Source organism: Bos indicus x Bos taurus, chromosome 7, assembly GCF_003369695.1.
Source record: "Bos indicus x Bos taurus breed Angus x Brahman F1 hybrid chromosome 7, Bos_hybrid_MaternalHap_v2.0, whole genome shotgun sequence".
Classification (NCBI taxonomy): Eukaryota; Metazoa; Chordata; class Mammalia; order Artiodactyla; family Bovidae; genus Bos; species Bos indicus x Bos taurus.
The window spans coordinates 2,737,900-2,753,206 of record NC_040082.1 but is presented as its reverse complement, the minus strand read 5'-3'; the positions used below and the strand labels follow the sequence as shown (position 1 = coordinate 2,753,206).

At 36.9% G+C, this 15,307-nt stretch overlaps 1 protein-coding gene across 4 annotated transcripts in view; it reads left to right on the top strand.

The window, feature by feature from the left end:
* Positions 1 to 15,307, top strand: part of FER (FER tyrosine kinase) — a 460,995-nt gene that overhangs the window by 100,247 nt on the left and 345,441 nt on the right. For all 4 annotated transcript variants that reach the window (XM_027545475.1, XM_027545473.1, XM_027545474.1 and 1 more), the window contains one exon: positions 13,873 to 14,056. In XM_027545475.1, coding sequence (XP_027401276.1) covers positions 13,873 to 14,056 — 184 coding nt within the window. The remainder of the gene's footprint in view (positions 1 to 13,872; positions 14,057 to 15,307) is intronic.

The window sequence follows — 15,307 nt, the reverse complement described above, 5'->3', positions numbered from 1 at the left end:
GCTGTACATGGTTTGTATTTCTTTGGCAGCTTTTAGGATTTCCTTTTATTTATTATTGATTTTGAGGAATTTTATTCTGATATTCCTTTATGTGATTTTTTTGTATTTATGGGTTTTGAGCTTCTTATATCTGAAAGTTTATAATTTTTATCAACTTTGGGACACTTTCAGCCATTATTTCTTCATGTATATTTTCTGTCTACGTTTCTGTCTCGTTTCCTTCAGCGACTGCAGTACGTGTGCATTATGCAGTTTGTATTTGCTTACAGCCTTCTGATGGTCTGTTTACTTTCCCCCTTGTTCTGTATTATTTCTCTTTCATGTTGGTTAGCTTGTATGGTTATGTCTACAGTTCTACTAATCTTGTCTTCTGCAGTGTCTAACCTGCTTTTAACTTCATGCACTGTATTTTTCATCTCAGGTATTAGAGATTTGCCTGAATAATTATGATTTGGGTCTTTTCTTCAATCTTCCGTATATCTACTTGGCACATTCACCTAAGTTTTAGAGTCTTAGTGGACTTTATCATTCTGTCTCATATGTTGGTAAAGTTGAATGAGTTTCTTCATTCCCAGATTTTGTTTGTTTCACTGTCATCTTGTTAATATTGTAGAAAATATGCGTCATCTTTATCTGCATACTTACATGCACAGCCTTGTTTGTACGCCATGTTAGTACCTTTTTCAAAGTTAAAAAATACTTCTAAAGAGTAAACGCATGCTAGTTTTATAAAATATAAGGAATGCTATATAGTATTGAATTAAGTGAATTTAAATATGATTCTCCTTTGAAGTTCTATAGTTTGCTCAAAGATATATTGAAATATCGGAAAAGATATTCAGAACAACTGCTTCACAGCTGTGTATTCTTATAGCTAGAATTACACTAATGGTTTTATATTTACTAAGCCTCAGAATACCCACAAAGACATTTGTGGGGCTTCTCGTACATGGGTGGGAGTCTCAGTGTGTCTGCTTTGTGCATATCATATTCAGAAAAGACAGGATGAACTCTTCCACACTATACATGCCCTTACCAGTCAGTCTGGAGAAGCTTGTGAGGAACATGCTTCATCAGCTTTTATAACAAGAGAGAGGAAACAAACTCTTTTTCAAATTATTTTCTTCTCTATGAGAAACAGAGAGGAAAACTAAAGCATTGGTAAAATGCCTGATTATCAACAAGCCCTCACTTACCCAAAGCAGACAGAGTACGAGCCTGTCTATTGCTTGAGCTGTGGGGGATTACTTGTAAGTCTCATTCAAAAGTAAAATTTTCTGTAATGGGAAAGTAGATTTTCTTAAATTGCCTCTTCATGCATTACGAATGGTTCTGTGATATATTATAGCCAATTAAAAGTGATTAGATCCATTGAGTTGTCTCTCTGGAGTACTTTAATTATGAAAACCAGTTTGAAATGAGCCCAGACTTGAGACAGATGGTTGAATTTGTGTTTAAACAAATCTAAATCTTAAAAATGAATGAAACTTAGGAAAAGCTCTTTTAGTTGATTTCCTTGAGTCTACTAAGAATGGCAATTGGCTTTCTTATTTGATAACCTCTAAATATTGGGGATTTAAAAAATTCAGAATCATGTATGAATGATGTATGGAGGTCCTCTAGGAAAATACTCTGAAATTCAAATTACCTCTCAGTTCAACATATGGAAGAAATGTGTTTTGAATACAGAATTTACTAAAGACCAAAATAGAGTTCAGGCTATCTTTGTTGGTTATTGGTCTATTGAAATGAACTGAAAGTGGGTGGTTTTTCTCTTTTTTTGGATCTACTTATTTATATATATCAACAGCTAACTTATGGCATGAATGTTTTTCAGTGTATGGAACTTAATATGATAGGACTTTTACAAAGTCATAAGGAATTATGGCACTCTTAATTATTAATCTAATTTACATTGGGTTAAAGCTGTATAAATTGGAATGACAGTTATAATATTTGCATCAGATGCTGAAATATTATGTGGGATAGGATATGCTACGTGATTCATTTATATTCTGCAGATAACTTCCTAAAAATAATATGAAAGAACAATAATTTGATTTGTCCCTACTTTGCTTAGTTTTATTAAGTAAATAAAGCTAAGTTTCATATACAACAAGATTAAGAGAAGTTATATTCTTTTGCTGATTTTCCTCTATATTTTGTAGGTGAGCTCCTTAACAATATTAGTTTTGGACTTGATTACTAGAAAGATGATATAAACAGATGCAGAAGGTAAAACTGTAATCTTTCTATAACTTTTAATTTAAAAAATTATTTAAGTTTACTTAAAAAAAAATAACAACTATATCAATTTGTACATTTTCTTGTTATTTACCAGGCACTGTTATTTGTATAAGTGATATTGTAGATAACAGAGCACAGGAAATCCCTGCCTCTTGGAGCTTGTGTTTTAGAGCAGAAGCTAGCTAATGAGAAAATAAGGAAAGGAAACATACAGTGTGTCAGGTGATGAAAGATGTGATGGAGGAAACCTGGTAGGTAGATAGGATGTAGAGGATGATCAACTTAGGTGTCACAAAGAAAAACATTTAAATGAAGGGTGCAAGTGAGGGAGTGAACATGTGCTTATCTGTACTCCAGAGAGACAAGTGGAAGCAAAGTCCCTGAGATGGGATCGTGTCTGGAGCCTCTGAGGAGTAGCATAGATGCCTGTGTGGCTGGAACTGAGGGGTTGGTAAAGGAAAGGTGTGGAGGTACGAGATGAGAATGGAGAGGAGGAACGGTGGTGGGTGGAAGGGAGGCACAGGTTATGTGGGGGGTCTTGCTGGGGCTTCCCTGTAGCTCAGTTGGTAAAGAATCTGCCTGCAATGCAGGAGACCCCGGTTCGATTCCTGGGTCAGGAAGATCCACTGGAGAAGGGATAGGCTTCCACTCCAATGTTCTTGGGCTTCCCTGGTGGCTCAACTGGTAAAGAATCCACCTGTAATGTGGGAGACCTGGGTTGGGAAGATCCCCTGGAGAAGGGAAAGGCTACCCATTCCAGTATTCTGGCCTGGAGAATTCCATGGACTGTATAGTCCGTGGGGTCACAAAGAGTCGGACACGACTGAGGGACTTTCACTTTGCTAGTGGAAAGCCATTGGAGGGTTTGAGCAAAGGAACGACATGAACTTAAGTTTTAGGAGTAGAATTCTGGCAGCTTTGTTGAGAATAATATGAGTGGTTGGGGAGGGATGGAGGTACGATTACTTCTAGGCTACTGGAGTGATCCAGGAAAGGGCTCAGTGCTTTCTTGGACCTGGCTGGCAGCAGCAGAGGTGATGAGAAGTGGTCAAATTCTGGGTATATATACACCATTGATTCTTGTTATTTGTGGTAGTTACATTCTATGAAATCAATGTGAATACTAAATTAGCATTAGCTGATTACTGAATCATTGCCTTGGGTGAGGATAACATAAGAAATTGGATCTCTTTAAGCAGGGTCACTGGAGAAGGGTCACTGGCACCCCACTCCAGTGTTCTTGCCTGGAAAATCCCATGGATGGAGGAGCCTGGTAGGCTGCAGTCCTTGGGGTCACGAAGAGTCCGACACGACTGAGCGACTTCACCTTCACTTTTCACTTTCATGCATTGGAGAAGGAAATGGCAACCCACTCTGTTGTTCTTACCTGGAGAATCCCAGGGACGGGGGAGCCTGGTGGGCTGCAGTCCATGGGGTCACACAGAGTCGGACACGACTGAAGCGACTTAGCAGCAACAGCAAGCAGGGTCCCAGCATTTTTGACAATTGATCAATACACCACTTCATTTTTTGTGTGCTTCTGTTTAAAGACCCCTTCTTCAATGTATATTGTTTACTCATTGATATTAAACTCACAGCTAGCAGTGTTGTAATTCATGACTCAGCAGAGCTGTCTGACACACATTTGCTCCATAAGACATCACAGGCTTCTTGAGCACAAAAGCACCAGGCGGCACTTCGGCACAGCGCTGGGGATCGCTTTAAACAGCAGAACTACCAACAAAAGGATCATAAAAAAATGTTTCTGCCATCTTTATTAATTTTTCTTATTGTGTAAGTATACCTGCTGTGAAACATACATATTAAAACCAAGTTTTTTTCCTGTCATTGAGACTTTTTATCTCTAGGCTAAATAACTGAATTTTTAGATATAATGAACATTTAGATACTTATGAGCTTTAATGAGTTTTTACAACTTTCTATTTTTAATTTTGACATTATTTTGGAACAACAGAAATTTTGGAAGATTAATACAAAGAATTCTCATATATACTTCAGCCATATTCTACAAATATTAATGTTTTAGCAACTTTATCGTTTTCTCTGTACATGAGAAGGAAGCTGAAAAGTGGTTCCTCTGTCTTTTTGGCATGTTCCTGTTATTTATTGAACACTTATTTTCTGGCTCATGTTATACTTTTCCTGTCCTGGGTTTTGCTTCATTACTCTAAGGATCTGTAGCTTTCACTTAGTGGAAGATGATAGTTAAAAACCAGTATTTGGCACTGGGTGTGCTCATCGCTGCTGGGATGTCTTTGTTCTCAGTCCTTTCAGTAGACGGAGATAGGAAATCAGCAAGTGCACACACACACACGCATACCTCTGTGCCTGTGTCTGTGTCTGTTGCTCTGTCTATATTGAAACTGAAGTATTCACATTGATACTTCTAATTCTACTCAAACACCAAACAGTTCATTCTGTCTTTTCCTATTTACATATTTGTAATCTCCTTCTTTGACAGTGAGAAACCTGGCTGCTATTATTTACAGTCTACTTACCTGTTCAGTCCTAAAAGGTGATTTCAGAATTGCTAACTTATGCCTCTGAAAAAAAGAAATCTGCCTACTGTAGTTCAGTATTTGTTTAGAGCTTTTTGCCTTTTGACTTCCACTGTGGTCAGATATTGTTTGCCAGATTACTTGGATTAATTTTTTCCCCCCACTATTTACATTACAAACTGGGGAAAACAGTTAGGGGAAAACTCTGTCTTCCCCTTCTCCCTTTTCCTCCTGCCCTCAATCTTTCTCAGCATCAGGGTCTTTTTCTAATGAGTTTGCCCTTCACATCAGGTGGCTGAAGTATTAGGGCGTCAGGATCTGTCCCTCCAAAGAATACTCAGGGTTGATCTCCTTTAGGATTGATTGGTTTGATCTTGCAAGCCAAGGGACTCTCAGGAGTCTTCTCTGGCACCACTTTTGTTTCTGTTGTATCCCATTTTAAGTTGCATTTCCTCTCTTACCCTAGTTGACTTAATTTATTTTGTTAATGATTAAACATTCAGTTCAGTTCAGTTCAGTTGCTCAGTCGTGTCCAACTTTTTGCAACCCCATGAACTGCAGCATGCCAGGCTTCCCTGTCCATCACCAACTCCCAGAGTTTAGTCAAACTCATGTCCATTGAGTTGGTGATGCCATCCAACCATCTCATACTTTGTTGTCTCCTTCTCCTCCTGCCCTCAATCTTTCCCAACATCAGGGTTTTTTCAAATGAGTCATTTCTTCGCATCAGGTGGCCAAAGTACTGGAGTTTCAGCTTCAGCATCAGTCCTTCAAATGAATATTCAGAACTGATTTCCTTTAGGGTGGACTGGTTGGATCTCCTTGAAGTCCAAGGGACTCTCAAGAGTCTTCTCCAACACCACAGTTCGGCGCTCAGCTTTCTTTATAGTCCAACTCTCACATCCGTACATGACTACAGGAAAAACATAGCCTTGACTAGACAGACCCTTGTTGGCAAAGTAATGTCTCTGCTTTTTAATATGCTGTCTAGGTTGGTCATAACTTTCCTACCAAGGACTAAGTGTCTTTTAAATTTCATGGCTGCAGTCACCATCTGCAGTGATTTTGAAGCCAAAAAAAAAAAAAAAGTCAGCCACTGTTTCCCCATCTATTTGCCATGAAGTGATGGGACCAGATGCCATGATCTTCATTTTCTGAATGTTGAGCTTTAAGCCAACTTTTTCACTTTCCCCTTTCACTTTCCTCAAGAGGCTCTTTAGTTTTTCTTCACTTTCTGCCATACATACGGGTGGTGTCATCTGCATATCTGAGTTTATTGATATTTCTCCCCTCCAATCTTGATTCCAGCGTGTGCTTCATCCAGCCCAGCATTTCTCATGATGTACTCTGCATATAAGTAAAATCAGCAGGGTGACAATATACAGCCTTGACATACTTCTCTTCCTATTTGGGACCAGTCTGTTGTTCCATGGTTAGACATTAATGGTTCCAAAAGTCAGAACTGTATAGAACTATATTCTTAGAGAATATCTCCATCATTTCTCTTTATTTCTTATATAAAAATCGTAATATTATGATATGCTTTTTCATTTTGTTTTCCCACCTGACATTGTGTCCCGAAAGATCACAATATTTCAGTTTGTAGATTTCTTTGTTATTCTTTTTAACTGCTGTGTAGCACTTTATTATAAGTTATTCAAGCACTTTTTTATGCATGGGCATGTTTCAGTTTTTTTAATTATTTACACTACTACCATGAGTAAACTTGTACGTAAAGTTTTTTCTTTAATTGTTGAAGCAATATCTTTATTTATGAAGCAGTACCTTAAGTATAAATTTCTAAAAGTGTGAATGTAGGGTAACAATATAAATGTGTGTGTAGTTTTGTTAGATATTGCCAGATTTCCTTCTATAAAAATTATACCAATTTACATTCCCACCAACTATGTATAAGAGTATTGATTTCTCCACATCATTGTCAGAACAGTGTTTGTTAATTTGGTAGGTAATTTTAATTTACATTTCTTCTACTATGAGTGAGGTTGAACATCTTTTCATATCTTTAAAGGCCATTTAAAAGTAATTTTTAGTGAATTCTTTTGCCCATTTTTTAAAATTGAAGTTCAATTTTTTTCCCTATAATTTAAAGAATTTAAAGATATATTACAGTGAATAGTCCCTTTTCTGTTATACATGGGACACAAATTTTCTGTGAGTCTGTTGGTTGTTGTTTGACTTTGTTTATAGTCTTTTTTTCCACAAATGATGATATTCTGCTGCTGCTGCTGCTAAGTCACTTCAGTCGTGTCTGACTCTGTGCGACCCCATAGACGGGGATTCTCTGGGATTCCCTGGGATTCTCCAGGCAAGAACACTGGAGTGGGTTGCCATTTCCTCCTCCAGTGCATGAAAGTGAAAAGTGAAAGTGAAGTTGCTCAGTCGTGTCCGACTCTTAGCGACCGCATGGACTGCAGCCTACCAGGCTCCTCCATCCATGGGATTTTCCAGGCAAGAGTACTGGATGGGGTGCCATTGCCTTCTCCCAGTGATATTCTAGCTACTCATAAATAAACTGAGAAGTAAACTATTCTTTGTCTCTGTCCCGAGTCTTGTGTCTTTTGCCCGCATCCATGAAATTGAGGCAACCCAACTTTTTAGCTTGCTGAGTAGGGTACAGTCTCATGCCTTTCACTTTTGTGACAGAAATATGCTTCCTTACATTTTTGTTTGCTTTTCTGTAGGATTTTTTCCTTTCTCCCTTTTCACAGTTCCTTCGTGTTACCATTCCTCCCTCTAAAGAATCACCTTTCTAAGACTACATCTCTTGTCTTTCACGTGCATTTTAAAGTCCCTGTCTCGAGGTCAGTTCTGTGATCAGCCATTACGCTTTTTCAGTATTTTCACATGTAGGGTAGACCTCCATATTCTGATGGTGGTTTTAGATGAGTCTTAGGCATACTGCTAGCTCTTGTATGTCTCTCTTTTCTCTTCTGTGCATTTTTCTTTTCCCTTTTTTCCCCCCAGAACAGTCTTTGGTGCCCATGAAGGCTTGCAGTGGGAGGATGCAAGATCATTTTCAAAGATTTGATGTTTATTTTTCTAGTCGCTGCAGATTTAAACTTTGAACATTCTCTGTTGTACTGAGGGTGCAGGTTTCATTTGTTTTTCTCTTTGTTCTTTGTTATATTCTTAGATAATATGTGGGAGATTCAGAATTATGCAGCTGCCCCTATTGTAGCTGCTCAGAATCCCCCATTCATAGCGTTGTTATTAGGAATATAGATTTGACCATGAAATATCATTCAGTTTGTAGGTTATTAAAAGACTGAGGGTCAATTGAATCTAGCAGTCACTCTGTACAAGGAAATGACATTGCACAGAGCTAGGGAGCTTGCTTTTTAAAGCTATTTTATATTGAATTTTAAAATATCACTATTTTAGTTCTTTGAACAGTCTAAAACCTGTAATGCGTTTCAATAAATATTTCTTGATTGATACATAAAGTTTTGTTATACTAGTATGGATGCATCTCATATTTTTTAATACCTTACAGGAACATATAATCAAAAAGGTTGTTTTCCGCTGTCCGAATTCTGTCTTCTTTGTTATTAACTGTGCGTTTGACAGTTTTCTGCCATTTAATTTCCATCACAACCCAGTGGATTGAGAAGGGCAGACAATTTAACTCCCAGGATTAAAAATTAGAAGCTGAAATTTATATTAAATGACATGCTTGGATTGTACAGCTAATCAAAGGAGAAACCGAGATGAAAAGTGACTTCTTAACTTTGTTGTTGTCAGAACATCACTGAGTAAAATAGATAGCTTATTCATGGTTCCCACATAGATACTTGTTCCCACTTTAGCTTCCATGAGAAAAAAACACGTGCAGACGTTTGGGCCGAGTGACTTGTAAGTTAAGATGAATTCTTGTTCATGTTCCTCTTACTCAGAGTAATGAGTATTGTATAGTTGAGGAATGTTTTGAAAGAAAGGAAAAATGTAAGGTGATAAAACATTTATTTATCCACATCAAAGCAGAGACTACTTGCGGGCACTTTACTTTTGGAAAATAATCACTTCTCATTTGTTACCCAGAGGCTTTTCACCATAATATTTAACAAATGGTAAATGCTTCAGAGGTTTTTAATAAAAAATACTTGACTTTCTAGACTAACTTAATGACTAGTCTAGCCTGTCTCCTGTAAATGTCAAACATCCATAATTGAGTTTTGCTAGCTTCATAATATTGTTTGTGGCATGACATGTTGTCTACACACTCTGTTATTACAAACATTAAATGGATTTGTCCACAAGTGGAGGAAAAAGAATTGTGATTTAGTCTGTTTGTGAATTTTGTTATGTGGAAGAGGAAAAATTGGATGTTTTTCTCCCTGGTAATTGACACGTAGAATGAGTCCATGCCCTGCTTCAGTGCTGGTTGTCGTTAAAAAAAATAAAAGCATACATCACCAGAGGTGTGATTCTGTGTCTGTCATGAGAATTTATTTACTGTGTGTAGTCCACATTAATTTTAAGCTAAGGTATGGTTATTTAAAAGTTAGGAAAGTATAATGTTGATCTGAGATACCCTGAACTAAAATGCTGTGCAGCAGGAATCATGGTACATAGTTTTTTTGTAATATATTTTGTTAAGTGAATAGAATTTTAAAAAATTTAGTTATAACTGGTTTTCACACAGTATTACTATTTCTTGAATTTACTTAAATAGTCTCTTTGGAACCCTAAATATTTTTAAAAACAAGTCAAGTAAAAGTACACTAGACTCTCTTTTCAAATGACGGCATGTTTTTGATGCTTTTGAAACATTTGTGAATGTCTCCAAGGGAGGACGTACCAGGCGCATGCACACGTGTAGCCAAGTGCATGGTGTCTGTGAGCCTGGGGGACAGCAAGCTGCACAAGACGTTCCCCTGGTGTGTTTCAGTGTTAGACCCAGAGCTATTTTAAAAGAAATTTTCATCTTATGTATTATTATTATTATTTTAATATAATGGATTCTGCCTTGGATGTTTTCAAAGGCTTTTAACTGTTTTCTACATTTGCAGACGACTACTGGTAAGCTGTTCATAGACTTTGCTATGACAGCCTTCTTCACATTGTTGGTCGTACACTGTATCTGATAAACCGTGTCGTCACCCAGTCGTGTCCGACTCTTTATGACCGCATGGACTGTAGTCCACCAGGCTCCTCCGTCCATGGGATTTTCCAGGCAAGAGTACTGGAGTGGGTTGCCATTTCCTTCTCCAGGGATATCTGATAAAAAAAAAGAATTAGCTGGGAGGTTCTTAAGTTTTCTAATATTATTTTGGATTATAAAATCTTAGCCAAGTGTGGCATATTTCGTGAGTCATTTCTATACCAGCTAGAAAGACAGATGGGTCGTGTACAGCTTAGAAATCTGTGCAAATAGGAAGACAGATGGGTGGTTTAAATGGTTTAAATGTCTCCATGAAAATGTTTGTGTGAAAAGCTTAACTCCTGAAATTATACTAAAAATATCTAAGTAATTAATTGGGAGTAATAGAGTTTATACAAAGAAAGCAATATTTTTTAAGGAGGGGGAAAAATGTGGAATTCATTGAATTTGCTAGTTATAATTTGAAGCTTACAATAAAAATAAACAATTAGAATGCAGTTAGAATGCAGTTAGAATACAGTCCCCAAAGAGTGCTGCCTTGTTTTCTGATTATGGCCATGTGGACTCTAAAAGACTTCTTTATTACTTGGAGTTGATTTAACTGCCTAATTGTACGTGAAATTTTGACATATCTGTTGTCAGAATTTGTTGAATATCAAGCAAGAGCACCATAAATCTGCTTAAAAATGATGAAACCAAACCAAACCCAAACAGAACCAACTCTAAGAAAAGGACCTTAGAAAGGGCTGCTCTGGCAATTTCTGCAGCAAATTTTCATGGACTTTCACTGCAGCAGGTGTTCAGGCATTAGTGTGACTTAGCTCCCAGCTGAAAGATTTGTTCCTGTTTGATTGGGTATACAGTTTGGATCTCAGGTGACAGCTTCATATGGGAGTCTCTGCCTGAGTTGTGTGGGTTGGTAGAAAAGGGGATTGTTCTTTTAGAGGAAGGCTGCGGGACTGATCATAGATGTATCAATTGTACTGCCTTTTGGAGACTTTTTTGGAAATGTATTTCTGCAAGAAGGATGTTAAGTAGCAATGTTTATGGGCAAATTATTTTTACAGAGTATTCGATGAAGAAATGATTAAAGTAACTGAACCTGTAAGCAGATGTGTTCCTAAGAATGTTTAAAATCATTTGTGATTATTATTATTGAAGTGTCTAATTAATTGCTAAGTTAAAAAATTAGCCTTCATGTCATGCAAAGTAAGTTACAACCACTTTAGGAATTTATATTAACAGAGCACAAAAATATATTGGTTTCTGAATGAACATTTTTAAAAATTAAAAATTCAGATGATAGAATTTTTAAAAAAAAATCACAGCATCCTTCTCTTAATAAGGATAAGAAGTTTTAAATGAATTTCTTATTTCAGTTATATATTTAAAATTTTATATGATTATTTACTAGTTCGTGGCATATAATAATATGGACTTCCCTGGTGGCTTAGACGGTAAAGCGTCTGTCTACAACGCGGGAGACCTGGGTTCGATCCCTGGGTGGGGAAGATCCCCTGGAGAAGGGAATGGCAGTCCACTCCAGGACTGTGTGTGTTGCAATCAGAAAGTGAGAAAACCTACTTCTTTGATAGCTAGTGTTACCTTTTTCTGATCCCTTCAGATCAGAACTGAATTAATATATTTGCTCCTACTGTAGTATTAGGACCTCTTTCCAGTCAGCTATGAAAGGGCTTAGGAAAGACACTCTAGTGATTAAATTATTTTCTCATCAATGAGTTCTTTATGTTATAAAGTGAAATAGGTTATCCAGGGCAATATTTTATGAATAGTTTGGATAATTATTAAAATATCCTCATGTGCACGAACAAGCTAATGTCTGTAACTGGAGAAGTCAAGCCGCACTGCAGCTTCCCTGGAGGAGTCAGTGGTGGTTCTAGTGTTTGGAAACACTAGAATTTGTTGGTAATAGAGACATGCCAGTTTGCTGGAAGGATTTGTTCACTTTTTCACCAGCTGAATGTGGTTCCTTTTCTTCAGAATTAGCAGAGTGATGAGAAAGACAAAATTGTTCCAATTCTGTTGGTCTGCCTGAGGAAGTCTGATGCCTCCTCTCTTTGCAAAAACTCTGGGTTGTTCTCTGTTTTTGGCCCTGGGCTGGGGACTTTTTTTTTTTTAATTTTCACTTGAAAATATTTTTTTAATATATAAATTTATTTATTTTAACTGGAGGCTAATTACTTTACAATATTAGATTGGTTTTGCCATACATAAACATGAATCCGTCATGGGTATACACGTGTTCCCCATCCTGAACCCACCTCCCACCTTCCTCTCCATACCATCCCTCTGGGTCATCCAAGTGCACCAGCCCCAAGGATCCTGTATCCTGCATCGAACCTGGACTGGTGACTCGTTTCTTACATGATATTATACATGTTTCAATGCCATTCTCCCAAATCATCCCACCCTCTCCCTCTCCCACAGAGTCCAAAAGACTGTTCTATACATCTGTGTCTCTTTTGCTGTCTCGCATATAGGATTATCGTTACCATTTTTCTAAATTCCCTATATACGCATTAGTATACTGTATTGGTGTTTTTCTTTCTGGCTTACTTCACTCTGTATAATCGGCTCCAGTTTCATCTACCTCATTAGAACTGATTCAAATGTATTCTTTTTAATGGCTGAGTAATACTCCAATGTGTATATGTGCCACAGCTTTCTTATCCATTCATCTGCTGATGGACATCTAGGTTGCTTCCATGTCCTGGCTATTATAAACAGTGCTGCGATGAACATTGGGGTACACGTGTCTCTTTCAGTTCTGGTTTCCTCGGTGTGTATGCCCAGCAGTAGGATTGCTGTCTCCAACAGGAGATGCTTTTCAGACTCCTGTCTATAGGGAATACCCAAATGGGTGCTGAGTCTAAACAGAGTGGAAGCAGAGAAAAACCTCTTGCATCAAGAATTCTCAACATAAGATTTATTTTGGGGGAAGGATTCATTTGGTGAGCTCTCCTTGGATAGAGGGCAAAAACTTTTTATGAAGTCTAGATAATTGACAAGAAATATTTTTTCCGTTTGCTTCAAAAATTGAAGATCTGCTTAAAATTTTTATTTGTTTGTATCATCATTCATTTATATTGTCAACCTGTAAATATTTTCTGAATGATTTTAGTAAGGGAATCATAGAAATTTCTTATTACTTTGTCATCTTCTAGACTTGTTCTGTATCAAGTCTAAATTTCTCTGCTTGATCTTCAAGTCATTCACAACCTAAAACTATCTGAGCTATGCAGCTTATTTCCTTCGTTTCCTCAAAACTTGCTATCTTTGAGCTATTGATTTGCTTGCCTATGTAACATTGCTTATTCTCTCCATGTTTTCACTCAATATTCCAAATCACCAGACCATGGGCTATTGTCAAAGACTCTGTTTTGCCAAATGCTGAATTCCCAATGTCTAGCACAGTTCCTGGGGATGAGCAGCTAATGATATTTATTGAATGAAACGAAGGAAGAAATGGAGAAAGAGAGTGAGGTGAAGGAACTATTATTGTCTCTCCTGTCTTTCTTTTACCTTTCCAGACTTGCCTTATCTTTTAAGGTCTGTTTTCTCCACAGTCTCCTCTGACTTCCCTGGTCTTGACTTACATCTCAAAAGTAGACCTTCAAATTTAACATTTTTACAAACTTTCTTGTTCTCTTGGCTATGTGTTTCACGTGCACTGTCATTCCATTTGGTGTAAGCTCCTTGAAGATGAGAAGGAGCGTACATCTGTACAGTTTTTCAAAAAAAATTGTATATTGACCTTTATTCATCAAACAGCTCCTGCAGGGTACACTGGCTTCAGAGCATCCTTTGTACAAAGTACTGACAAATAAACATGTGTTCAGTAGCCTTTTGATTATTCATAAAATGTGTGAGATAACATGAATTAGTGGTAACTCAGTTTGCATATAGTGAAGATAGAACTTTTAAATTATCTCTTAACTTTATTCAACTTTTTTTTTTTTTCAGGGAAAGAAACTGAAAAGGCTAAGGAACGTTACGACAAAGCCACAATGAAACTCCATATGTTGCATAATCAGTATGTTTTGGCACTGAAGGGGGCACAGCTTCATCAGAATCAGTATTATGACACTACGCTTCCTCTGCTTCTCGATTCCTTACAAAAGATGCAAGAAGAAATGATAAAAGCACTGTAAGCTGCATTTCCCATTTGATATAAACGTCCTTCCTGAAGTGATTGTAGCATTGCTTTTTCCTCCTAGTTAAAAGTTTTGTATAAAATTTGTCTTTGTTTTGTAAGCTGTGTCACTGGACTAGCTCAGAGGGTGTTTCAAACCTTTTCTCCCTTGGTCCTTCTTGATTTTCCTGTCTGGTATCCCTTCATCTTATGCTCACTCACTCTTCTTTTTGTATATTTTTGTTTTGCTCCAGTTAGCTGGAAATTTAAATGAAAAAAAAAAAATCATTGTTTTGATAAGCATTAAGAAGTGGATGGAGAAGGAAATGGCATATCTATCTGTAGACCACTGAATGTTTAAGTTTCAAGCATCTGATAAGCCCAAAGGAAATTATTTATTTATTCATTTATTTGCCTGCTTCTAGTTGTATGAGATTACAGTGAACACATGTTTATTGGAATTGTCTGTATGCAAAGCACACTGGTGCTTGGGGATGTAGAGATGAGTAGGGCACAGTTTTTGCCTTCAGGGAACTAACAGTGTTGGTTAGTAATTCACATGCATACATGTTTACCATACATATCAATTCCGTACACCACCCTCTGGTAGACTTCATCTCATTATTAATGCTGGTGAGTCCCCATTTTTCCAGTAAAGGATAAAGTGATTTTAGTCAACTTGAATATGTCAGCGTTTAAGGGTATTGATAAGATAGTGAGATGCCTACTTAAAATATTTAATTAGTTACGTCTTCTTTAAATTACATATTATTGACTTACAAATTTATATTTCCTTTCCTACTTTCATTTTATGAATCAATGTTTTCTCAAACTCCCCATATGAATGTTCAGTAACAGTATCTTTACCATCATGAGAACATCCTTTAGAGACATTTAATAATTTCACAAGTGTATTATCTTTACTGTCTAGTAAATTTTTTTAGATCTAGCATTTAAAAATATAATATCACTAAAATTAAATCCTTTGTCACACTCATTCATATAACATTAGGAGACTTCTTTTTTCCCCCAATTTGTCTTAAAGATGAGTGTTAGCATAATAACCACTTACTGTATTGCTTTATAAGAATTATCTAGAGAGGCTCTTTTGCATTCATATCATCCAGTACGTCCAGCTGTGAGGCTCCAAGGATATTTACTAAATCTGAATTAAATTTTTCTACCTAGCTCTTTTCTTTCAATTGTATCTATCGGGTGATTTCTGTAATCATTCAAAATTAGCATTGCCTGAAGCAGTTTGAATTT